Below are 27,006 nucleotides of genomic sequence, written 5' to 3' on the forward strand. Positions count from 1 at the left end.
TCGAAGTCAACGCTATGGGAGCGAGCTTTTTGAGTGAGACCAGCGACATGAGTTGCAGCTGACTCCATAATATTAACAACAAACCTGTAATTTGGCAGCTATTTTAAACGACATTTCTTCGGTTATTTCGGCGCATTTCGATTTATTTAATAGACGTTTCGGGTCGACCTACCTACCAGCAAGTTTATAGTACAGGAGCTGAATCTTGAACAAGTGTTTCTAAACTGGGGAAACCGAAGCAGGATGTACCATGAAGACGGCGCAAATTCACTCAGGCCACGATATGGATGTAAGTTAACAGACACACTTTTGCTGTCCAGTCATTTACATATTTTACAATAGCTACAGTTTGTTTTTGAACAAGCAGTGAAACTTTCCGCTTCTCTTGTGATTCTGGAGATGCATTCTTGCTGACTAATGTTAAGTTGACACAAAACTGCTGTTGTAGGCTATATGAAAACTTCAGATGTCAATGAATGAATGGGACCGTCCAGCAGAATCAAACCTTTAAGTTTTTCTGTCTTATAATTAAAAGTTGTAGGTCTGCTGTTGCATTTTTGTATAAATATCTGGGTATCCAGGATATGTGTGAACCTGGAATATAATTGTGTTTGTAGCACCTGTCCTTCTGAACATAGATTATGCTTTTGAAGACATCCTGCATGAGACATACAGGCCTGCTGGCCAATAGTTGGCCAATCGATGCTGGCTTTCTCAAGTGTCCATCCTGTGTGTGTGTGTGTGTGTGTGTGTGTGTGTGTGTGTGTGTGTGTGTGTGTGTGTGTGTGTGTGTGTGTGTGTGTGTGTGTGTGTGTGTGTGTGTGTGTGTGTGTGTGTGTGTGTGTGTGTGTGTGTGTGTGTGTGTGTGTTTTAAGTCATTCTTCTAAACAGTAATTAGTTGTAGGCTCTTCTCATTATGGATTCATCCCCCCTGTGTTATTCATTTTATTATGACCATTATTTCATTTATTGAAATAAATAGGGACCTTCAAACAATCATTTATCCCTATGTTAAGACTCAGTTTGGTGTCATCAGTTTGATCAGAAAGCACCTCCAATGTGTCACACATGATTGGTCAGTGAGTCCCAATAATCTGCTCGTCATCAATGTGAAATAACCTTAGTTACAGCAGTGAAATGTTTATTTGCATCAGGCAATGCAAAGGCATTTCACTCAAATTGCTTGAGTGTAATAATCAAGTCACTGGAAAAGATCACTTTACACGTCCACCTCAGTTACAAATATCTGTTCTGTTAGGTGAATGAATGTAGTGTAGGTGTGAGGGTGTGTGTGTGTGTGTGTGTGTGTGTGTGTGTGTGTTTGTTCCTGTGAAGGGTCTGGCAGTGGGGTACATAGGTGTTTCTCAACATGTTTGTGTGTGAGTGGTTGTTGTTTACTGGTTTAATATTAACCACACAGCCGGTGAGATCAGACGTCTAAGCCTGATAGGGATACTGTTTGCTTTCTCTCTCTGTCTCTTCTCTCTCTCTCTCTCTCTCTCTCTCTCTCTCTCTGTCTCTCTCTCTCTCTCTGTCTCTCTCTCTGTGTCTGTGTGTTTGTGTTGTGTTTGCTCTTTGTTAACTCTTACCAGAATCTGCTGATGTCATTGATATTTGTTGACATAAGGAAATGTGGGATGCTTTTTTACATTCATGTGATAGACATGTGTTTTGCCTTGCAGTTTCTCTGACACCTGTTTGTGTGACTGAAAAGGAGCAATGCATAAAAGAGTTTAGTCTGAAGTGCAGTAGGCTCCTCAGTTATGCTACCTTTTTCTCAGCGGGAACCGCTCAGTTTCACTTAGGTATTTTCATTTCTCTTTATAGAATGCATATTAATGCTTCAGTTTCATCTCTCTATAAATAAATATACAGACAGGATGCGTTTACTAAATGAACTGATCCGGTACAACCCTGTGATGGGGGGGGTGGAACGTTTTTTTTTTTTCCTTTTGAATTACAGCATGGCAGATCACAAAGTGATGTATTTTCATTGTTCAAGGCAGTTTAGCAGAGTAAGTGAAGGTTTCACTCTCAGGGGAGTGTGATGGTCCTCAGACTGTTTTCACTTATCTACCAACAACACTCTGACCTCCAAGTGGACCCTCTGCTGTCTCTCGACTAAGGCAGGAAGTATTGCATCTGGACCTCAGTCGTGTGGTTGTATTGTTATGTGATTTATTCTTAGATTGTCCTGTGCTGATGCCAGTAGAAAAATAAAAGGGGCAAAGTTAGCATTCCTTTTCTCGGGCTCTGAGACCACAGGATGACTGCAGAATGTGGATGTTCAAGGTGAGGTAAATTTTTTCCACCCTGTCCTCTCCACAATTAAAATTCAAGATGGCTCTTCTGCAGTTCTCCCAGTGCCTGTCGTCAGACAGTAGAGAGAGAGAGAGAGACACGGCCCTGGCGAGATTGAACTCAAAGGTCGTCTGCAGCTGTAACTCATTACTTACTGGGGGGGTTGAGAGGCTCTTAACTGCAAGCTGACTCAAAACGGCCTTTGCCAGCCCTCTGATTCAGAATCACTCTATAATGACATGACAAGATATGGCAAAAGGTTAATGGGTATGCCCAGTGGTAGCTGGCCAAACAGTCCTAAGGCTATTAGTCTGTGTGCCAGCTTTTTTTTTCTGCCAAGATGTACCCATCTGAAGATTTTTTTTCCCAGAATAGAAATTGATGACGCGTTAATGGTTACCTCTCAAGGCACACAAATGGAAGAGATACTCTTGTGCGAGCTTGATCCAATCACCTTCTCTTTGTCCGGCCACACTATTGGAACTGATGCCACAGATAGTGTGGACAAAAGGGACTGTACAATGCAGCTCCACAGAGATTGGTTGGCAAGCCTGTGCCTGCATCAGCCAGAGGAGATGGCTCCTATATTTTTGTGCCGGTCTGGCTGGCATGATCCACTCGCTTGTTTAAAAGTGTTAACGCGTGGGCACTCTTTACCTGTCATCAGCAAAATCAGTTATCACACAGTGAGTGAGTGAGTGAACGATGCCCAGGGGGAATGGGGCAACCCTCCTGGCACTGAGACCGAAGGGGGCAGAGAGTGCTCTTCAGTGCCCGTTGGCACACAGCAGGCAGGGCCTGCACTCCCAGTGGGAAAAGTGGGTCATTTAGTAGATTTGGATCTCTCTCTGTGATGGGTTAGGGTATTGTTATTGCCATTGCTGTCTGTAGGGTAGATGTGTGAGGCTTGAGATGAAGTTCAAGTTAATTACTGTGTCTTTCAGATGCACCTCAGGCCTACCAGGTGCCAAGGTCAGTTTGGTTCCCTCCTGAATCCCTGGGCAGCTCAAGTCAATCCCCTTCACCCAGACACTAGCTCTCCCAATGGCAACTGGGGTCAGCGTAGCCTCTGCCCCCTAAAAAAGAGTGACGCTAACCTCGAGAGACACTGTAGAGCCTGATGCAGAAGACTAGCATCCTGAAAAAGCTCATCATCTGCATTAGAGAGTGTCAAGAGGTCAGCTAGATTTTAGAAATAATTTGCAAGGCAGACCAATCACAGACTTTGCAACTTAGAAATTGAAACAAAAAATGGCATCTGACTGTGGATTAGGGAAAAAAAATCACACTCATAAATTCTTCAAAAGGGAGTTAGTGCTCATATATTTTTTGCATTGATTAGCCTGGACAGTATCAGCCCCCCCCCCCCCCCCCCCCCCAAAATCGCAGAGCGCTTGAAATGGGTCACCCGCCTCACCCCAGCTTTCTCAAGCAGCGTAACTTTGCAGCCTGTGCAAGCAGAGCGGAGCGCCTGTGAGGCCACGGCATCAAGCTCCTACTGACAGCAGGAGCCCTGGGCCTCTTAACCTCCTCCTAAGACCCGTTTAGAGACACATTCACAGGCCTGGAGAGCGAGCTACTCAGCCAGAAATAAAGGGATTGCTGGGGATTTAGCCGAGTAGGGGATGCAGGAGGGAGGAGCCGGAGCCGGAGGAGGTGGAGAAGGAACCGGTTGGGGGTGGGGTTGAGTAGGGTGTCTGTCAGTAGTTCAACCAGGTACAGGTCACTCCGCAGCATCTGTGGACAGTGCCATTATGCCACATCACCCATAGACCTAGGTTTCCTTACTTGTTAAAATGACACCACCACTCTACCATTCAACAGCCAAGTCGCAGTCCATATTCTAGATGGTGCACACATCACCCCAGTCTTCAGTCACAATCCACATTCTGGTTGGTGAACATCACTCCAGTCTCCAGTCACAATCCATATTCTAGATCAAGGCTATTCAGCTTCTGTACCAAGTGGGCCAAATAGGAAAACCGCTTGGTCTATGATGTGGCTAAAATCACCTACTGTGGTTAGTCGAGAAACATGTCAGGGCTGCCAACTCTTCAGATCAACTTGGAGCGATTGAAGATCATTATGATGAATATACTGTACATCGGTGCAGATAACTTAACATGGTGGTGCATTCGTATTCGTGTAGCTGCCAGCGTAGCTGCCAGCATGTTCTAAATCCACCTTGTGTCTGTGTTAAAGGGACACTTCACCGATTAGCATTAAGCTTTGTATGTTTAGAAAACCAGTCATGTTTTTGAATGGTCTTGCATCATTCCCTCAGTTTGCCTTGAGATGGGAGAAATACGGATTTCAATGAAACCCATGAGTAGGACTTCCTGCTTTCAATGATGTAAAATTATGATTTTTACATCATTGAAAGCAGGAAGTTCAACATTGAAATTCGTATTTCTCCCATCTCAAGGCAAACTGAGGGAGTGATGCACAACCATTCAAAAACATGACTGGTTTTCTAAAGATACAAAGCTTAATGCTAATCGGTGAAGTTTCCCTTTAAGGCACAGATCTCTTAAACTGAGAAATGTTTCAGTTGCCTGTGTCGGCAGCCCTGCATGAGTTTATTTATATCCAGGCGTACTGTAGCTCCGATACCTTCGTTTCTTTTATTATAGCATACACATGACGACCAGATATGAAGGTAGCTTGTGGGCTGCAGGAAAATCTAAACTGTCCGGATCTGGCTCGCAGGCCTCTAATTGAATAGGCCTGTTCTAGATGGTGTACACCACCCCAGTCTTCAGCCACAGTCTACAGTACATTCTGGATGGTGTACACCACCCCAGTCTTCAGCCACAGTCTACAGTACATTCTGGATGGTGTACATCATTTCAATCCTCAGTCACAGTCAGCTCTGACCCCTCTGAACACTGTCCAACTGTATGATGTAATGGTGGGTTAGAAGTCTGCCATGTGTAATTCCCACCCAAGCCTGTTGTGATCCCAGTGTGTCTGTGTGTTTGTGTGTCTGTGTGTATGTGTGTGTGTGTGTGTGTGTGTGTGTGTGTGTGTGTGTGTGTGTGTGTGTGTGTGTGTGTGTGTGTGTGTGTGTGTGCATGCATGGTGAAACCCTTTGTTCGGAACACCCTGTAAATGACAACAACAAAAAGAATGATGTTTTTTTCCCTTGAGTATCACAGCTCATTACAGTAATGTCCAAGTATAGTATAATTATCTTATTCATGTCCAACTGCATGTGGTACTTTATTAGTAATATTTCTGATCAAAAACAGCATAGACTCCTCTCTTAACTTTGTTTTGGGTGATCCCACCGTCCCACTGTGCATGAGTGAGACCACCTGAAGGAGTGCAGGAAATCCCTCCTCTCTCTCTCTCTCTCTCTCTCTCTCTCTCTCTGTCCGTCCTTCATCTTCATTCCTTCGCCTTTGACTGTGGCTGTTTGTTCCTGTGTTTGTATTGCAGCCATTGTGGACGACGAGAGGCTCTCGGCCGAGGAAATGGATGAGAGGAGACGGCAAAACATCGCCTATGAATACCTGTGTCACCTAGAGGAAGCCAAACGGTGAGTGGCCAGCTCTGGCTACTTCGGGCTACGTCAAGCATTAGCACTTGACCTGTAGTAGACGTTGACCTGTAGGCCTCTTCTCCTGTGGGTTTGAAGGTGCTCTATATGAGCATGGGTAGGTGCTACGTCATCATATCCACTTCCGTGTCCAATTCTGATGGTTACTTTATGCTAACTTTATGTAAGCGAAATGTGTAAAGTTGTCTGTTATGCCAACTTATGGTCAACTAAGCCACCAAACTCACCAAACCCTCCTAATGATTCCTATTGTCAGACTAGCCATCTCCAGTTGCAAAGGCTGTAGATGTCCTTTTGTTGTATGTGACTTGAGTGAGAGCTGCATTATTGAAATCTACCAAACTTAGATTTAAATTTCACATGAACCATGGTGTCCATTCAGGGCTATTTTTGTCTGATCATGAGCAAAAGGCAACCAGGTTGTTCCATTACAGTGTTCTAGATTATTCAAACATTCAAGATGCTATTTTAGCAATAATAGCTACACTATGAATATTTAATTCAAGTCCGCACTGCAGTACTCCTCTGTCATATTGTATGACGCAACCAGTGTACATCCTGCCAAAACTGTGTGTGTGTGTGTGTGTGTGTGTGTGTGTGTGTGTGTGTGTGTGTGTGTGTGTGTGTGTGTGTGTGTGTGTGTGTGTGTGTGTGTGTGTGTGTGTGTGTGTGTGTGTGTGTGTGTGTGTGTGTGTGTGTGTGTGTGTGTGTGTGTGTGTGTGTGTGTGTGTGTGTGTGTGTGTGTGAGACACATCACCACTCCCTTTTGGTACTGATATTGGTCAGAGCGCTATAGATGCTAGATAGTGTGTATTACCAGCACCTTGAACCGTTCTAAGATTTGGAAAACGGATACAGATTTACTCAAAGTGGGTAAGCATCAGTGAGGTTAGCATCAGTGATGTTCAGATATCACAACACATGGCCCAAGATCAAGTCTGTGAAGGCTTCCAGCCTTCTGTGGTTATACACTGGCGTGCACTGTTGGCTCATCTAACCAATTTGGGGCTTACCCCGATTGTCTTAGGCACACGCACAGGAGATCATAAGTTTGATGTTTTGTATTACATCACTGTAACTACAATCATTATGATCAGGAGGAATGAAATTGGCTTCTTCTTGACCTATTATCAGGGAGTTATTAGAATCAGGGTCACGTATCATAACCTTGGGCGTTTTTGGCTGGTTTAGTATTTCTTGGTCATGCGTGAGTGAGCTTGTCCACCTCTGAGAGTCCTTTCCTCTTTTGTTCGTCTGGACTCTCCTCTGCTACTCTGCTGCAAAGCCTCTATTCTGGGAATCCTGTCATCTTGGATTAGGATTATAATGCCGCTTGCTAATCGGCCTATTAACGTGGCAGTAGCATTCACATCTCATCGCGCACTATCAGAGTCAGGCATCAACCAGGAGAGGAGAGGGCAGAGGTCTCACAGCATTTGTGTTAGTTTACCTTACACCCAAGACCTGCTGAACCTGTGGGAAAATATTCAATAGATTTGCCTCATTTCATGTGTGCAGTCTCATGCTTGTGAATTGAGGGATACAGTATATGACCGGAGTAAAAGAGGTAAAGGACTAAATTTGGCTCTTGTGGGCTTTGGAATGAACACGGGAAGATTACGCATGGATATTCTGTGTGTGTCATGAGTAACCAGAGGCTATGTGCCCATATCCCTCAGTCACACACACACACACACACACACACACACTCACACACTCACACTCATACTCACACTCACATAGTCTGTCAGTCGTGGGTCATGGAATATATCCGCTCAGCACGGCAGCTGACACACACACACACACACACACACACACACACACACATACACACACACACTTTTCCCACTTAACCCACCTCCTGTTCCAGTGAGTATTTTAAACGCCTGGACTCTGGACCTGCTGACTTAAGTAAACAGAAAAAGTAAGCTTACTCATGATTTTTTTCGTTTTTCTAAGATAGGGGATTCCTTTTGAAAACACAAAGTTGAGATGAAAGCATGCACCACTCAGTGTTACCAAGAACACTCTGACGTAAAAATGCAGTCAGACTTGCAAAGCAAACATCTTCTGCTGAGACGAGGAAAGTCTCTTTCCCACAGACATGCATGTGGCCACTCAGCGCTGACGTCAGGCCTGTGACATCATGAAGTGGCCCAGCTACTGTGCATCTTCATTCAGTTCTTTGCTCTCCCACAGCTCAGTACTTTACCAGCACTTTCTCCAGAACTGTGCCAATAGCCCACACACTCAGTCATTCATTGGAATCACTGGTCAAACAGTGGCCTTACCATAAACTTGATAAGACTGCTGATAGGGATACTTCACGGGAAGCTAAACTCTAAACTCGATTTCTGTCCTTGCAGACAGAGGCAGAGAGAAAACAATATCAGCAATGGCATCTATATGGTGTCTTAATTTGACTTTTCACGGCCTGTTGTCTCGTGATGTTATGATTTATGAATATCTGTTATTGATTGATTGTGATGCCAGTGTCCGTGGGATAGATGCATGACTTTTGATAAGAGAATGTGTGCACTGTGCAGTTAAAATACTGTAAGTAAATCATGGTTAAAGTAACGTTTTGTTGTATCTTGTACGCTTGTGCTTGTTCCAGGGTAGATGACCCAGGCTCATTGAACAGCCTGGACAATATTGTCAACATATTCCATCTTGATCTCTCTCGGCTAGCCTATGGCTAGCCTATATTTAACCAATAATATAATCAAGTCAGAAACTGGACCCCAGGGATGTCCATCAACCCGCTGCTGAATGTAGTTAAGTGGGTGGGAGGAACAGGGATGGGGAGCGGACAGAGCGGGCGGGTTTGTTTACACATCTCTGGCACTAGTTTGATTTGCAGGCCTTGAATACTCCACCTTGCAGAAATCATATGCCCGATACATTCACATGTACGTGGACTGTCTCGTCCACAGAAATACATTAGTTGTTCAGTAACGTGCCATACAGTATTGTAAAACCAACTTCCACATCTAAAGTAATAGCATCGCACTGAAATACGTGTATATTACCGTATAACTGAAATATGTTTGCAATATAGCTGATATTTGTACTCCAAAATTATGAGCACTAGCAATTAATTATATTATATTATAAAATAATAATAGTTTTAATGTGCACTGATTATGGTTTGAAACCGAAAACATTTTACACTTATCACTGGGTAGCACTTTTCACTACTTTTACTTTTTATTAAATAAGTCTGAATCAAATCGTTCGTATTTGGTGCCTGAGTTCATCCTTATCTGTCTGGAATACTTCTGGCCTTGGTGTGTGGCCTGATACTCAGTTGGCTCTAGTACTAGCCCTTTTTAGCACACGAGCAATAAGATTTTACTCTGCAGGCTGGACAATGCCAGGAAGAAGGTGCTTGTGGGGGTACAAACATCTCTGGATCTCAGCGTGGTGGTGTTGGCTTTTCACGTGTGCATTGTTCTGCCCCAGGAAGTAGTGATCACTATGAGGGGGTTTAGACGCTGTCAGGATGTGCTTTGTTCCCTCATTGGCTCATCCGCTGATAAGTTTAGCTGGACAGACATGCTGTTTCATACTGGGATATTGACTCATCGTTTTCGCTGGCCTGCTTTGATTACCAGTAATCCCTCGAATGCTGTATGTTTCAAATGGTTTATCAAGCATTTAATATACCAGTAGTATTCATTCATATTCTCTGTTCAGTATCTAGTTGATATATTTCATGTAGCGTCAGTCAACCATCATTGTTTCAGCTCCATCAAAGAGTTGGAGTGTAGCCTACTGGAGTGACAACAGACCTTCCAGAGTGTACTGGAGTGACAACAGACCATGTCCCAACTGCTGGGCACCTTTATAGTCATCATACTATTATTTGTAATTGCCCCATGAGAACAAGCCTATGCTTGACTGTCTTTTTTTAGAGCCTTTTATCTTGTTCTTAAGTCATTACAGGGCAGACCATATTCAGCAGTTTAAGCTTTGATGTAGCAGTAGTTGAGCAACACTCCTGACCACAGGAGCACACAGAGGTAGAAGCAGCAAGGCTACATGGAGTAGCCTTACTGTTTACTATACATTCTTATGCATTTTTTTTAACTGCCATCCTTTTTACCCATCTACTGTACTTTCTAAGTGTTATTGGAGCTCCATGGGCAGTTCACATTCTTGCCAACGGGCTCCTCTGTGGTGTGTAGCTTGTGCTGTCAATGTTTCTATTTATTACGAAACATGTTGTCTGTCATGTCCATGTTGATGTATGTACTGGGTTATGCTTTGATGAGTCCAAGACTAAGTATATTATATTCCATATTCCTTTCTATACTCCTGGTGACAGCTGGTCTGCTACTGTAGGTTGAAATCTCGGGATGCATAAGCACCATCTTTGTGGCAATAGTTGGCTCTCTGTGAGTGTTCTCCCATCGGAACCTCTAGGTCCCTGAATGAATGGCTCTGCTGTTTCGAAACAATCAATAGCACTCTGTCAACAAAGTCTGGTTAGTTAGTTTAGGTTTAGTTTTACAGCGCAGATCATTTGTGTCACTGTGTTGCTGCGTTGCTGTGTTAAGAAATGGAATCTAGCTTGTTTAAAACCGCACACATAAAAGGGGAATAGAGATTCCTTATGCACCTGTGCCACCGCCATCTTCATTGACAAAGCAAGGATAATATCAAATGTTTCCAGGGTGTAGTTGGCCTCTGATTGAAGTGGCTGTCTGGAGCAGGGTGTCGCGTGCGAGTCCGTCATCGCCGTGACGATGAAGAGGTGGCTTGCCCTGTGGCACATCCAGATCGCTTTGTGCTGACAGACAACAGTACTTGTGGGTGGGTGATGGAGTATGGTGTGTGCATATGTATATGTGTATGTGTATACTGTGCATGTGTGTGTGTGTGTGTTTATCTGTGTGTGTGTGTGTGTGTGTTTGTATGCATCTGTGTATTTAGAAGGGGGCGGCTTCTGGAGAAAAGCGCTGACGCATGTTTGGGCAGGAGTGTTGTCACCACGGCACGGCACACACACATGCGCACACACACACACACACACACACACACACATGCACACACTCCCCTTCTCCTCCTCCCCCCCTTCCTCCTCAACTCTTAATTAACTGTGCCTCTCTAAGTCCCGGCTGCAAATCTGTCAGGGGCTGAGAGATGGGGAGTCGCAGACCCCCTCTGACCTTGCTGGCCTCCTGCACATAAGCAGCTCTATTTGGACTAAGCAGTAGCACTTGTGTCAGAACACATCCTAGCATAGCCTATAGCCTAAACCAGCATCCCACTGACATCCATCGTGCAAATACATCTCAACTCTAAAAGGTTCTGTGTGGTAGATCCAAATGCACAAAGTTAAATGAGTCCTATTAGTAGGTAGAATATGGAACATGGATGTTTCCTGTGTCAGCTCATAATAGGGGACATGCAGTGCTGTGTAGAGCTGGTGGATATCAGTGGCATAGCACCTTTATCTGACTGTGGTTTACATTACCCTTGTTCTAGTGTGTGTTTTGATTTATTCTCACCTCCAATGGTTATAATGGCCTAGTTTGCGCAAGGAAATGGTGTCACACACACTGCCATGGTTTGAGCTTTAAAATCTGCTGACTAGGAAGGCTTTTTTTTTTTTTTTTTTTCTAGGCGGCCCTGAATTTTGTTTTTATAAAACCTCACTACCACATGCTTCAAGGTCAGCTGTAGTGTCTCGTGTCTGTAGTGGCTGGTTGACAATACAGTACAAAGCGGTAGGGATAGTGGTGTTCAGGACTGTGTCAGTCAGAGCTTGGTTTTGAAATGATTAACCCCTGTTGGCTGTGAAGCCATGTGGCGTGGACATACCCTAAATACCTCTGGAGAATCATTCTTGTGCTGGTCCCCCACACTTTTAATGTGTAACCTTATCTGAAACCCATCAATTTACTGTAAGCTAAAAATACACCTTGTTTTGTTTGAAGGTGTAACAGCATTCACTGATAATGAGAGAAACAAAACTTCTTCCTCTAGGATGAAGCTTTATTCAATTCATTTGGAAGAGTGACAGAATGATGGCACATCATTTTGCTTTTAACTGCGTTCCATCCTTGCTTATCATGGTTTTTTTTAAGTATATATTTTTGGCTTTTTCGCCTTTATTCATAGGACAGTGAAGAGAGTGACAGGAGGCAAGTGGGAGAGAGAGATGGGGTGAGATTGGGAAATGACCGCAGGTCAGACATGAACCCGGGTCCCCGTGGGCACACGAACCCGTACATGGCATGAATGCTGTAGCCTGTTGCGCCACACCGCCCCCAGGTCTTTGTTTTTTTTTTTAAACCTGATGGATTTGTGTTCATCTATGTGTTTATCCATTCAGAAGTAGAATTAGTCAGCCAAGTTAACGTCACCTTACGAGACCTAATGTCTCCTCAGCACACTGTCCATACATCTGAACACAATGACCTTTGCCCTAATCTGAAGACGTATGGCACCCCTAATCTTCATCCTTTCTTCACCCTCACCTCATACTCTGGGCCTCATAATTACCTGTAGGCTTGATTTTAGGTGTTGACATGTATTCCACTAGATTGGATTGGACTGGATTGACAGTTTTGTTGAATTGTTAGGTGCCAATTGTTTTAGTGCAGTGTTGGCATGCCACTTCCAAAAACTATTAGGGAATTTTGGCAATTATTTGCTAAACGTATGAAAAGTTTCCGAGTCTGCAAACCTTTCCAGACCCCAATTTATTCCTCCTCTACACACACACACACACACACACACACACACACACACACACACACACACACACACACACACACACACACACACAGGCATCTGATGAACATCAGCGTTGGTGCTACAACAATACAGCTTTGTTTGAATAGGTCAAAGCTCCAAAATGTTCAGTTGCTCAGTCTGTCATTCCTGGCATTGATACCATTTTGTCTTTTTTTGGACAATTAGGTCTAGTAAACATGTGTGATGTCTTGTCATTTCATTATATTTTGCCAGGGTTACCTTACAGTAGAGGGATATGGATAAGCCTTATTAAAAAGAAAATATACATAAAAAAAGACCAAAGGTCAAATGCTTAAAATGTGATGAACATGATAATTATTAATATCCAAATGTCCGTACCAAAATAAAGTGTTTGAAAATGCAAGCCCTGAGAATCTACTGAAGTATGAAACTTTTTACAGTGTCTTTAGAGCTCTGTTCTAGAATCTTTGGTCTTTACTATCATCTGTCCCATGACTGTATGACTAGTGAGGGAGTCAGTAAGTTATGATCAGAATTTTATATGTTTTTACTGTCTAGTGAGAGTGAATTTAATTTGTTATCCTTCTGATCATAAGACACACTTTGGGTGTGGTGTAATCTCTCTTCGAAGAGCTCTCCTACAGTACATGCATGCATGAGAGTGAAGCAACTGTAGTCGCATGCATCAGCATACTCTGTCAGTTTCAAAAGCATTTGTTTGCAACTGCAAAATCTAGTCTACTTGGTTGTTCAGAGGTTGTTCAGTTACTGATAATGATACAGATATAGTTTTGTGTGTCCGCTTTCATTGGAGCACTTTTTGAAGCCCTGATGAGAACGCGGCTGGAGGTCTCTGGCTGTGTGTTTGTGTGTCAGTGGTGTGTCTGTGTGTGAACTGACTCTAGGTTACCCCAGATTTCCTCTGCGCTGCCCTTCATTGCCAGAACATGGCAGGAAGGAAGTAGCTATGTAATCCGCATTGCTGACAGAAAACTCACGGGCACAAGCCCTACACCCTGAAGTAAACTACACTGACCCCTAGTGGTGTGGGGGGATGGGGGGATTGTTGTGGTTCTTGTGGCCGGAGCATTAACCTTGACCACTCTCTGCACTGTTTTCAGGGTAGAGGAAAACGATTGCCAATGTTGACCTGGAGTTTTCAGGGTGCCAAATGTACTTTTAGTGAACTCACAGAGTCCAGTGTGAGAGCTGGTCCAAGGTTATGTTTGTTAATATGGATTTGTTTCCATGGTGACTTCACATGGGGGCAACCTGCACCAGTATGTCTCCTCAGAAATATTTCAAGTTGAATACTGAATTGACTGAGGGCCTTCATTGGTCCTTTAAAGTGTTCTTAAAGTGCTCTTGAATTTCCCCTTGGGGATCAATAAAGTATCTATCTATCTATCTATCTATCTATCTATCTATCTATCTACCTATTAGGAGTTGAAGAAGTTGTATTTGGACATGAGTACGGTAGTGTTGGCCTTTGGCCCAATATAGAAAAATAATTCACTGAACTGTGTGAAGTTTGCTTGTTAGAATCATCATTCAGTCATCATCACACTGTAGAATTATCATTAAATTATCATTAGACTCCTTTGAATTGTCTTCCATATATTGTATACTAATATGTAACTGTATAACACAACTGTATAATAGTGTGTGCTGTTATATTTTCATCACAAATTGTCTTCAGAAATCATTTTTTCTGTAAGAAGTGATTCAGAGTAGCCTGGTTGTACCATACCCTTGTACTAATATCGTACAGTGAAGGGAAATGAAAATTGAGCGGAAGCTTACGCATGGCTATGCCAGGCTAGATTCAGAGAGGTGCTTATGTACATTTGATTGCCAAAAGAAATCATATGAAGTCCAATGACTAGAAACAGACAGAAGCTCCATGTAGCCCCAGGTTAGTGATAACCCCGCCGCTTCTCTCCTCTGTGTCCTCAGGTGGATAGAGGCATGTGTGGAGGAGGAGCTCCCACCCACCACGGAGCTGGAGGAAGGCCTACGCAACGGAGTCTACCTCGGCAAACTCGGCAAGTTCTTCGCACCCAAGATGGTGTCTGAGAAGAAGATCTACGACCGCGACCAGTCCCGCTACAGGGTACGCAACAGCTCAGCTTTCATCTCCAGGGCACCACTGGAACAGTCACATAGTTTGGAGCCCACATAGAAGGAAAATTAGCCATTTTTCACATTTTGGCAAAGCCACTGAGTCAGTTGTCATTCACCAAAACAATTCAGTGTAGCCAAGTTGAGTGTAGCGGTGTGTGAAACAAGCTTATGCTGCGTTCGAGTGCAATGGGACGTGGGACTTTTTCGACCTGTAGTGTACTAGGACCTACTTTAAAGAGTTCCAGGTAATTGAAGTGGAATGTAAACAGAAAGCATGGACGCACTGGGTAACATTGGTTGACACATAGCGGTCTTCTAACTAAAACACCTTTACATTATTGTTATATTTTCATAACAGGTAATAATGACAACATTTCATGCCATACTATGAAAAAACAAGTTATGTTTAAATTGCAGTGTCCTAGAGAAGTAACGTTTATAGCCTATTCGTTGAAGTTTTATCTCTCATGATGTGTGATTCCATGGGCGCCGCCATTAGCCTCCGATTTAATTTGGTGAGGTCGGGGTAGGTTGAGCTCCCCCGTCTTCGCCGGTAGGAGGTTCCATTTCGACAGACATTCCAGTGCACTTTTCTTAGTTGGAGGTAGGATAAGTCCCACGTCCTATTGCACTGGAACGCAACATTAGTATTCCACCTGTAGATGCCCGGATGCTACTGGTTTGATTCAACTCTGCACCACTGACCATGGCCTGCTGTGTGGATATTATAAATAGTAGAGGCCACTGAGATGAGCACAAATGCAAGACATTATGTGAAATAGAGGAGGTACTGTAAGTGGCCATAGAATAATAGTAGACAGGCACAAAGTAATGGACTGACAAGTAGTGGGCAGTTAGGAAGTCGAGGAGTGGACATGAGAATAATTTGATGATTTTGGTCTTGAGTAAGTGCATTCAGTGCTGACGAGAAGTGCTTGTTGACATAATAATGAACTGTGGGGGTAGGCATGTGCCACCCAGCCAGTGAAACTCACGCCTACACACACTTACACACTTAAACACACACACACACACACACACACACACACACACACACATTAACAGGCACACAGGAAGTGGCTCGCAATAGATGCAGTAGACAGACATCCCCACATCACACACTGCTCTCCTCTCTGGGAGCGTGGGATACGCATGATCACCCCCCCAGCCGGGTTTCAGCTGACACAACACACACACGCGCACACACGCACACACACACACACACACACACACACACACACACACACACACACACACACACACACACACACACACACATACACACACACACAGTTTCTTCCGCCTCTGCATGGCTAAGATTAAGCTTGCATGAATGTTGAAATGATTGTGGTTGACACAGCATATGGTGTTCAAGAGTACAACCTCAATGGCAAGCAATAGGACTAATAACAGATGACAATGGCAATACAGATGACTTTTGACCAGTTCAGATAACTAAACTGACACCCATGAAGTTCAACACTGCTAAATACTTGTCAGACCAACACTTCATGTATCGTTTGATTAAGTTTTTCATTGTGTATTGTTCACAAGTGTTGATTGTTGTATAGTAAAGTATACTTGTGTGTGTGTGTTTGTGTTGTGTGCAGAGGACCGGACTTCACTTCCGACACACAGACAACACAGTGCAGTGGCTCAGGGCTATGGAGTCCGTTGGTTTGCCCAAGGTGAGGCCGGGCGTCTCCAACCTTCCGGTGCTGCTAGCACGGATGTGGCAACACACACACACCACACACACACACACACACACACACACACACACACACACACACACACACACACACACACACACACACACACACACACACACACACACACACACACACACAGTTTCTCTTTCAGTCTCTCTTTGTGTCTCTCTTTCTTACTCATCCTGTTGCCCTTACTCCAGATGCATAATTAAAATGCATAATCTACATGCATACTTCTGCATTGAGTTTATTTTACATGTGTGTACTGTAGGCCTACTCCTACAAATCCCTCCTTATGTAAGTGTGCATATGTATCCAATTTAGATGTGCACAAGTGCATGGAAGGTAAGCCTGTTGCTCTGAGTACTGTAGTATCAGCTAGAATGCTCTTCAGGATCTTCCCACTTGAAAAGCTGTACGAGCCTCTTGAATCCAAGATGGCTGCCCCGTATATCAAAAGTGAGAAAGTTGCACTTCTGTCTTATAGTTTCATCAAATCAGTTGTACACACAGTACTGTCCAACTTGTAACTGTGGAGATGTTGCTTCACTGTTGTACTGTATATGCAAAATCCCTAAAGCGTTGTTATCAACTGTATTGACAACTGGACAACAACTAGTATTGCTAGTTCTCAACAATGGGCCGTTTTCTGACTCTGAACTGGAAGGTAGTCAACTCGGGTGTGACAGTTTCTGACTCCAGGGTTCCAACTTCGGAGGGAAATGGAACGTGCCCTGTGTGGCGTACGAGCTGCCTGCCTATCTTGTCTCTCCCCACGGAGTCTTGATAACATAACCGCTTTATGAGACTTATGAGACTTCCCTCACCTCACCTGTAACTGTGAAAGCCAGACTTGCTGCATCAGGCTGTTGTGGCGGAACTCGATAGGGCAATTATCTCAAAGGCATAATTCATGGAGGGGTCGGGCCACGCCGGCCGCACACCCGTAAAAGATGAATGGGAATGTGAGATGCACACCGTCTCGTGTCTTCTTTTTAAATGAACCCTCCATCCTGTGTCGTGCCACAATCAATTCCCTTAAATATTCCGCCAGCACATAGAGGTGGAATAGAGTTGCCTGAGGCACCGACTCTGCAGTCATTTAATCAGTCTCTGTCAGCAGTGTGTCGGAAAGTTGTTGCTGTAATCAAACATCTGGGCCTTTTCTCAAGCGCTATCTGAAGCACGCCTCAGGGGGGATGTGAACACAGTCACTGTCACCAACTGTCCCCAAATGTCCCTGGGGGTAAAACCACAGCAACGCACCAACACGCCAAAACACCAAATGGAAAAGGAGAACATTGTCTCCTCTGCCAGGCCACTTACATCATGCTCAAGGTCTGTGGCTGCAGTGACTTAAGAGACTTATGTAATCCGCATGTCGCTGACTGACTGAGAATGTGTCGTAGTTACCTAGTTAAACTCCATTAAAGTGTAATAGGTCTGGCCTCGAATGGCTGCCGGCATGCCAAACGGTCACTGTGGTGGATCATTTCAGGTGTTTGGGCCAGATAAGGCTTCCATAAAGTCTTATACAATTCTCTACCTACTTGATGTTGTTGACTGAGGCTGCCGTTGTGCATTTATATTATAGATGCCATTCTCTATGACGTTCTCTATGTCCTTATATTTATCCCAGTGGGACAGCATTAATGGATTTATGAAAGTTGGATGCAGATGATCCGTCTGCGGTGCCGGTGACGTAAATCCCAGAATGCTGCTTGCTCTTGAGTAGATCCAGGCCTGATGATGCGGTGCCAGATCTGGGCCCAGATGCAAGCCAGAGTCAGCTACCCCCTGGGTTGTGTCTGTTTCATCCAAGGGGTCTTGCACAGGGCAGGACCCCTTGGTGACGATGACTCACCTATTAAGCACATGGTTTTTCCCCTTTTCAGATCTTCTACCCTGAAACGACAGATGTGTACGACCGCAAAAACATGCCCAAGGTGATCTACTGCATCCATGCGCTGAGGTAAGGCAGAAACGGTGTGTGTGTGTGTGTGTGTGTGTGTGTGCGTGCGTTTGGGGGGAGATTTCCAGTGAATGGATTTATGATGTGTTTCCTCCCTTTCACCACCCACCCATCAAATAAATCTACCCCCCACTGGACCACTCTCCAACTCTTGTCCAAGAGCTGGATTTATGGAGAGGTCTGGAAGTCACCCTTACTGTATGCCCAGGCCCAATATTTCAAGCTGAGTTGCAGCGCTTAACACTGTTATTTTTTAATCAGTTGCGAGATAATTGTGATTCCAATGTATGTCGAAGTGTCTCTCTTTAGATTAACGTCAGTTAGAAGCCAGTAGTGAGCTTCATTGGCAGAGACCTTCAGAGAGACCAAGCTGTTCTTTTGAAACGAGAACTGAGCTGCTTTTGATAACACTGCAAATCAAAGATTTCTGAGAAGGGCGCAGTGTCGGTTGACACAAGAGTGTCACGAAACTTAGCTGGAAGTGCTTGTGTTGTTGACTTTATGTGATAGGCACATGCGGCTCAGCAGACCAAACCCATCTCCTGGTGCAGTCACTTCCTGTCTGCTTGCAGTGCTTCCTGTCAGTACTTCCTGTGTGCCCTTCCTCATGCCTTTTTTTTTGAAAGGACAAATCCGGGACAGTTGCTGTCCCCTTGTGGGGCCACCAATAGTATAAAAAGGAACTGGTTCCATATGAGAAAATGAAACAATCTGTAGATATTGTAGTATAAAATGCTTAGATTAACAGGGTAGCTCAAACGTTTTGTTTCATCAATGATACTATTCTGATTATCAAGCACATTTTGTACCATTCCTCTTTTCTGCTCATATTGTCTTTATACTGTATATATGTATATATTGTTATTATGTTGTAGCGTAGCCATTGCAGCTAAGCCTGTGCCAAATCTGTGTTGTGTGTAGGATTTGAAAACAAAGTGTGCCTCTGTGGCTTACCCAAGCCACACAGATCTGTGCATTAGAGTAATTACCCAGCCTCCTCTGTGAAGGCCTTAACAGTGATAAGGCATTGGCATCGAGGGCTAATTAAGCAGAGTTAAGCACACACACTTCACATGGCAAAGACCTCATGGTTGCTGTGTGCCGATTGCTTGGTGACAGGGTGCATGGTGCAGACTACACCGGGGCACATAACTGAAGCGCTGTGTTCACTGGGTGTAAAAAAAAATGTTTTACAGTCAATTTAATCCGATGTATGCGTTGTTGTCACGTCTGGTATAGCCAGTTCCACTCATTATAGTGGAAGCTAATTGTTGTAGCATACACTCCAGGAACTGAACGCTCCAGTTATGTGCCTGCGGTGTAACCTGTGTGTAAGGGTCAGGGCCAAGGAAACGGCTTTGTTTCATGTCATAGAGAATCACTGAGATGCATCTTGGGCTGTAGGGAAATGTAGTGTAGTGCAGGTTTAAGCTATGTAGAAGGTGGTAGAAAGTGAAACCGTGGAAAAGTATGATTGTACCCATAAGGTTTGCTAGACATATATCTAAAACATACTTGCTTGATACCAGCTTGCTCTAAACCAAATAAAAATGTGCAAATGCAGCAATGATAGATAAACTTGTACGAAAACAATATTTACTCATATTTTCAAAGTGTGATTCTGCTTAAATAAAAACATGTAACTTTACTTAGAATAGAAGTATGATTTTGTAATAGATTATAAAACTGTATTTTTTTACTTAAACTTGAAAGAATAACTGTTTAGACTTAAAATGTATTTTTCCTTGAATTTGATAGAATGTTTAATCAAAAGATTTAAGTGTTTTAATCCAGCTTATATAGTATGTCATGTTTAATGAAATGTGCTTAGAACAAGTATAGAGAAAAAAAGCTTGTAGTTCATGTGCAGGTCTGAGTTCAAAGCAAGGTCACCAGAAAGAAAAAAAAAGGAGAGGCAAAGACACTTGATCGTGTCAGAGAGGAATAGGTCTAGACCTGGGCGTGAAAGTAGTATAAAAGGTCTCCTTCGCGGGATCTTAAGTCTCTTCTCCTTTTTCTTTTGGACTCTGAACTTTGCACTTCGAGACTGATAGAATTTTTTATATTGTATTTTATTTTTAATAAAGTCAAAGCCCTAACCTTCTGTTAGGGCATTGTTTAAAAGCCGCCGAGAGTTTCTTTTTCGTGTTTCCTGCCTCCCCTGTGTCAAAGAGAACATCGACCCTCTCGCAAGAGGCGCAAGCCTACAGAGGGGACCCAGTGGGTAAGTTTGTCTGTGGTTTGGGCTTACTTTCTAAGACACCGTTAATGGGCAAATACTTACTGCACACTGCACTGACACATACAGGAGTAGCGAACTCAGCTGTGTATTTAGGAAGGAAAGTTCTATACACCGTAGCGGTCACAAAACCAACTAGGCTTCGTTTAACAGTTGTATTTCTGTAAAATAAGGTCTAAATACATACCACACAAGCAGGGATATGGAAATCGGTTTTTAATAAGTAAACTTATGTAAAAACTGAGCACAAATTGTTACAAATAAAATCAAAATCTGTGTAATGTCATGTATAATATGCAGATTCATCCTTGAAAAAATCATATTATCTTTTTGCACTGTTAGTAAATTAAACTAAGTTTGTTGTGAGCAAACAACTTACTTTAACTTATTGAAAGCAGATGCGTATAAATGACTGAGAACTTTTATTTTTCAGTAATTCAAAATCATACTAGTTTAGATTAACTGAATTATTTTCATAGATTGCAAAAAGTCTGTCACTGGAGAAAGAAAGTACATATGTGTGGTCAGCTTTGATGGTGATTGTGAAGCTTTCTGCGGTCCCTTGTTCGACAGACAATGTCTGCGATGCGGTCTCTGTGACCGGAGGTTGACCTCAGTAACCATAATCAAGAGTCAGCTGCCATAAACACAATCTATTTTCTCCGAAAGTGCGAAGACACTTTATTATAGGTACGATTGCAGGCAATAGGATCAGCAGTGAAAAAGGACTAGATTAAAGAGAGCCTCCTAAAAAGTTTCACTTGTTGACCCCAGAGTCCTGATCAAGGATTTTTGGTCCAAATAGAGAAAGTCTCTCTCTTTTGCATCAGTCCTTTCGTACATCCTAAACCCGTTGAAAAGGGGCCCCTGCAAAAAACACGATACTGATAGTCACTTCCTTTTCTGCAAGGCAAGTTTTGCAGAGACAGAAGAGGAAGCACACACTCTTTAGCAAGGCGAAGAACTCGCAGAGTCTAAAGACAAGCATACTCTTTGGTAAGGTGTGAAAAAAACACAGAATCCAAAGACAAATACACCACACCACTCTTCTTGAAAAAGCGAGAGCCTCGCTGATTTTTGAAGAAATACACACACACCCACGGAGTAGCGATCTCAACTGTGATTGTAGTAGCCCTATATTCACCAGAGTAGACACAAAACGCAACAGCTACTGTATGCACGATGTTCCTTTGCCCCAAGATCTCTCCGATTTCTCTGGGCTAAACATAATGTGAGTTATTAATAGGTACAGTAGATGCATTATTCAATGCCTTAGTTATGAATTATTGGCCTCATGTTGGACGTGTAGTAAAAGTCCAAGGAAAGAGCATCAGGGTTTCCTGATTATGGCCCATGAGTGGTGAAATACCAGGGACCCTCTCTCTTCCTTCCTGGTTCTGCAGTGCACCATCTGTGCATACAAATGTGCATGCACACACACACAAACACTGCCATATACTGCACACACAAAATACACATAACCCGCAGCCTCAGATTTGTGTGTGTGTGTGTGTGTGTGTGTGTGTGTGTGTGTGTGTGTGTGTGTGTGTGTGTGTGTGTGTGTGTGTGTGTGTGTGTGTGTGTGTGTGTGTGTGTGTGTGTGTGTGTGTGTGTGTGTGTGTGTGTGTGTGTGTGTGTGTGTGTGTGTGTGTGTCGTCCATGGGTGTTGATGAGAGCTAAAGGTGTGTACACACAAGATTACAAGAAAGAATACAGATAGCGGACTGTATTCGATATAAATTGAATGCGTATTTGCTCTGGATGTATGTGTTTGTGGACTTTCTACATCAACACATAATAGTGGCCTATCAGTGTTCAGGAGAAAGTCAATCCTCCCTCCCTCCCTCCCTGCCAGCCATATGATCTCCTGGTTCTCGGTCCAAATGAAATCAGCCGCACGGCGCTCCGGGCCGCTGTGCTCTTGTGTCTGAGCCCCGCAGGAAAGGGTTAAACAATTAAACCTTTGGCCCCACTGTTGTCTGAACCGTAAACTCCTCCATAATAGATTTCTCCCTCGGTCCGCACTCACGGGGGTCAAAGGTAGCGGAAGCACGTCGGACGCGGCGTCTTCCTCGGCAGGCAGAAACCCCTGTGACGCAGCACAGTGCTCTGCTTCAGTCCCCCCCCCCCCTTCCATAATTCATGGCCACTTATCCTCCAAACTCCTGCAGATAAAAGTTTAATGCAGTTCCAAGCCACCTGTGTCAGGCCGTAATGCAGCACACGCATGACCATATTTGGTTGCTGCGCTAGGAAGTGGTGTGAAGTGGCACGCTGCTGACCTCTAGTGGAAGAAACTTGGTCATTACAGCCCATTTACTTAGACAGAGTGCCTCATACTGTATGTGACAGGCTTATCAAAGGGAGGTTATTGGATATTCCAAAATGCTTTATATTTCTTAAAGCATTGAATGACGTCAACTGTAAAACTGTTGATAGAAAAGAAAAAAAGCAATGATGGAGGGGTGAATGAATTTGTTTGTTAGGCAGTTAAGAGATAGGAACCCACTTAGTTTTAGCTTTGAGTTACTTACATGTTTGTGTTTGTGTCAGATACATCAGGATATAATTTAAAGCTGTTGGTGGCTAGCATGATCCTATGCCTTAGTGCAGATGTTTTTCAGATTTATTATGCCTCTTGAATAAAGGACAGGGGTTTATTTTACAATGTAGTATGGAGAGTGTCAGTGCTAGCTTTGATTGCTTCATTTCCCCATGTTAGGCCTACATTTATGGTGATTGTAGTCACGATTGACTGTGTCATTATATATTTTATAGGTCTGCTTGTGTTTGCCTTTGACAGCAGTGATATTTCATGTGCGTCAGGGCTGTAAAGTTTGCAGCCATCTTGCTCCATGATATGTGGTTTGAGCTATGCCATGTGTGATACATGCGTTGTTTCTTTTTGTTTTACAGCTTGTATCTGTATAAACTCGGAATCGCCCCTCAGATCCAGGATCTCCTGGGAAAGGTGGACTTTACAGGTAAGGACTCGGCAAACTCGCTTCAGTTTAGCACATACAGTAACCTCATTAAATGGTCGTTTGTGCCAGATTTATGCCTATGTTTGTAGTTCATAGTTTTTTTTTTTTCTATTTGATGAATGAACTTTTGTGTAGTTATCAAACATGGTTTCCAAATTGTGGTAGTTCCCAAATATCTGTAGATTATGCAACGTAAAACATTCATAAATAAGCCCAGCAAAGTGAGGAGGGTTAATAGCAGGTATTCTAGGGTAAGCACCGGTGCAGGGCTAGAGTGAGGAGGAGAACACAGAGTGAGGGTAGAGAACAGAGTTAAAGGGAGGGGATGGGGGGATGGAAGCAGAGAGAGAGAGAGAGAGAGAGAGAGACTTGTCTTGTTGAAGATGTCTTATGATTAATTGGTTGTAGCAGCCTGTAATGACAGGTAATCAGGCGGCCTTGTTTGCTTTTAATTGGGGCTGAATGTCAGCTTTCCCTCCCCACGACGCTGCCTGATTGTGTTCTGGGGAGGATCTGAGGTAAAGAAGTGTGTCCAGGCTTTTACTCCGGGGCTGAACACTTGAACACTTGTGCGGAGGCTGAACAATTGAAGTAATAAAAGTAATGACCAAGCTGTGCTGTTTTTCCATGAGTGCACAACAGGGCCAGCTTAGAAAATATTACATATTTTTTTCTGTTTCCACAGTACTGCAGTAACATCTCAGTGGGCATAAAAAAGAAAATCATTTTATGATCACATGTGTGTGTGTGTGTCCATCCCCAATGATGTGTCTCCTTTCTACCCCTGTTGCAGAGGAGGAGATCAGTATCATGAGGAAGGAGCTGGACAAGTATGGCATCCAGATGCCCACCTTCAGTAAGATCGGGGGCATCCTGGCCGACGAGCTGTCAGTGGACGAGGCAGCACGTGAGTAAAACAGGCGTCTCCGGAAAGGAGCTACTGTACAACAAGCAATTCCTTTCAGTGGAGCTGTTATTACATGGACACATCACTCCTACAGTACATTCTCAATCATTCAGTTCTTTAAACATTCTACTTAAATATTTCAATAATGGATGGACCTCATACAAGTGTGTACTTGGACTCATTAAGTGATATAAATGTGCACCTTACAGTACAGGCTAAAAACTGGCTATGACACTCGAGTATGAAGACAGTGGAATCGAGCTCTCCTCCATATGACCGTGAGGCTACGGCTAAAACCTTGTCTGCTCCCTTATCTACAGTACATGCTGCTGTATTCGCCATCAACGAGGCCGTAGACAAGGGTCAGGCCGAGGGCACCATGAAGGCCCTGAGCAACCCCAACGCCATGCTGAGGAACACACAGAGCGCCCTGGCCCAGGAGTATCAGGATGCCCTCAGCCACGCCAAGAGGACCAAAGAGGACCAGGCGTCGGGGCGGGTAAAGCACGTCTCCGTTCCCCCTCCCTCAGAAGTCGTTTCACTCTGCACTGCACTCAAGCTGTTTCTGTTTAGAAGCAATACAGTACATCTGCCATCAGATGATTTCAATTGTTTTTTGGTAGAAAGGGAAAGGCCACTAATGAGTAAAACAGAATGAAAACAAACGTGTTTGGTGTTAGGGGCTTACATGGAGATCACAACAGCAATAACAGCAGCACCACTGTGTGGCACACACACACGCACACACACACACACACACACACACACACACACACTTACTGTACTCTTTCTCTCTCTCTCACACACACACACACACACACACACACACACACAGACACACTCACACTCAGAGACACACACACATACAGTACACACACACACACACACACAGACACACACACACACACACACACACACACACATACTCTCTGTCTCACACACACTTTCTCAGAGACACACACACACACACACAAACACGCACACTCTCTACTTTCCTGTATCCCCACCTGGGGTATGACTCAGCAGGCCCTGGGGTGCTGTGGAGCGCAGCTCTCGCCTCCTCTACTGCTGCGTTGGCCTGTTCAGCTCCGGTTCCCGCCGCCCCAGCCCCAGCTCCAGCTCCAGCGGTTGTTTTTGGAGCTCTCAGCGCTGCACACTCAGCCAGATGGACTTGTTTACAAGAACACGCCGTAACTCCTAGAAGGCCTCCCACGTCTCCCCTACTCTCGGCCCTTTGTCGAAATGTTTCGGCGCTCGACCATTTGACTTTGCAGATATTAGACTAATGCTTCTGGCGTGACTGCTGCAACTTATGTGGGAAGGTCTAATACATTTTTAATAGTCTGAGGGAAAAAAAATATGTAAAGAGAAACTTGGTTTATTCGAATGAGTGATCACACATTGACTCCTGTTGGAGACTTTAATGAGCTTCAGCATTCCAGTGCATGTTCCCATCACGCTGGCATGCCTAAAGAAAACAGCCCCTTCCCCTCCTCTCTGGCCTTGGGGCACTCATGTCCAGACGCCCACTTGACCAACCTATTAAGAAGCTTTTGAGTATGTTTCCCTACATAGGATGCGAGGAAGTCGTTACGTGCTAAGTCATGTTTTCCCTAATTCCTGTGTACTGTATGTTACATAATCACATGGGGAAATCTTTTTCGTCAGTGTGAATGACTGACTGACTAATAGGACCGTAATTTGTCTGTCTGATGCTGCAGCTTGATAACAATGTATGTTCATGGTATCCATGTACAGTGTATTTTTCCGCTCATCTGAACGACTTCCGTGTGCCTCCATGTCCGCAGCGTTCCTCCATCGCTACTGAGGAGAGAGATGTTTACGAGGAGCTTCTCACACAGCAGGAGATCCAGAGCACTATCGACCTTGTGAACAGTACGTACTCTACGACCTTTGTGAGATCTGACTATTTAATTTATGGTCTCCTATCCAGCAGTCAGGGCTTTAGTGTCTGTCAGAGGTCATCTCTCATATAGCCTCTTCTGTTTTCTGGAACAATACAATGCATATTGTGTTTGTCAGAGCTGGACCCCAGGTCAAGATCTAGACCTGATTGGTTCAGTGAAACTTTACATAACCACTCACCCAGGTTTCACAACATCATGTCGGGACCCCATGTGGTCAGGGTCGCCTGAAATCCAAATGAGATGGGCAGAGATATTTTACAATTGACCAGGTCATTTCATACAATTATACATTAACTAAATAAAAAAAACAGATTCTTCATTACAATCTAGCTAAGTTAAGATGAACTTACACAACCCGCATAATAATATGTTTGATTGATGGAATTATGCTTGATCAATATTCAAAGCTAAGTAGCTAAACAACCAGACATGCAAGGACATGCTCTCGTCTGTATGTCACAGCAGAGATGAGTTGCACCCTCTCTCGCTACATATGAATGATTGGGATGGCCAACATTTTGTGACATCAAAATAAGGTCACCTGCCAA

The 27,006-nt window shown here is 43.9% G+C and overlaps 1 protein-coding gene across 1 annotated transcript in view; it reads left to right on the top strand.

Moving 5' to 3' along the window:
* Nucleotides 1–27,006, top strand: part of iqgap2 (IQ motif containing GTPase activating protein 2) — a 56,563-nt gene continuing 29,557 nt past the window's right edge. Inside the window, exons 1-9 of the mRNA XM_062543236.1 lie at nucleotides 1–289; nucleotides 5,743–5,842; nucleotides 14,549–14,705; nucleotides 16,327–16,404; nucleotides 18,324–18,400; nucleotides 23,556–23,623; nucleotides 24,417–24,530; nucleotides 24,851–25,029; nucleotides 26,339–26,426. Of these exons, the coding sequence (XP_062399220.1) occupies nucleotides 244–289; nucleotides 5,743–5,842; nucleotides 14,549–14,705; nucleotides 16,327–16,404; nucleotides 18,324–18,400; nucleotides 23,556–23,623; nucleotides 24,417–24,530; nucleotides 24,851–25,029; nucleotides 26,339–26,426 (907 nt within the window). The 5' untranslated portion in view covers nucleotides 1–243. The remainder of the gene's footprint in view (nucleotides 290–5,742; nucleotides 5,843–14,548; nucleotides 14,706–16,326; nucleotides 16,405–18,323; nucleotides 18,401–23,555; nucleotides 23,624–24,416; nucleotides 24,531–24,850; nucleotides 25,030–26,338; nucleotides 26,427–27,006) is intronic.

This window comes from Sardina pilchardus, chromosome 8 (genome assembly GCF_963854185.1).
Source record: "Sardina pilchardus chromosome 8, fSarPil1.1, whole genome shotgun sequence".
Taxonomy (NCBI): domain Eukaryota; kingdom Metazoa; phylum Chordata; class Actinopteri; order Clupeiformes; family Clupeidae; genus Sardina; species Sardina pilchardus.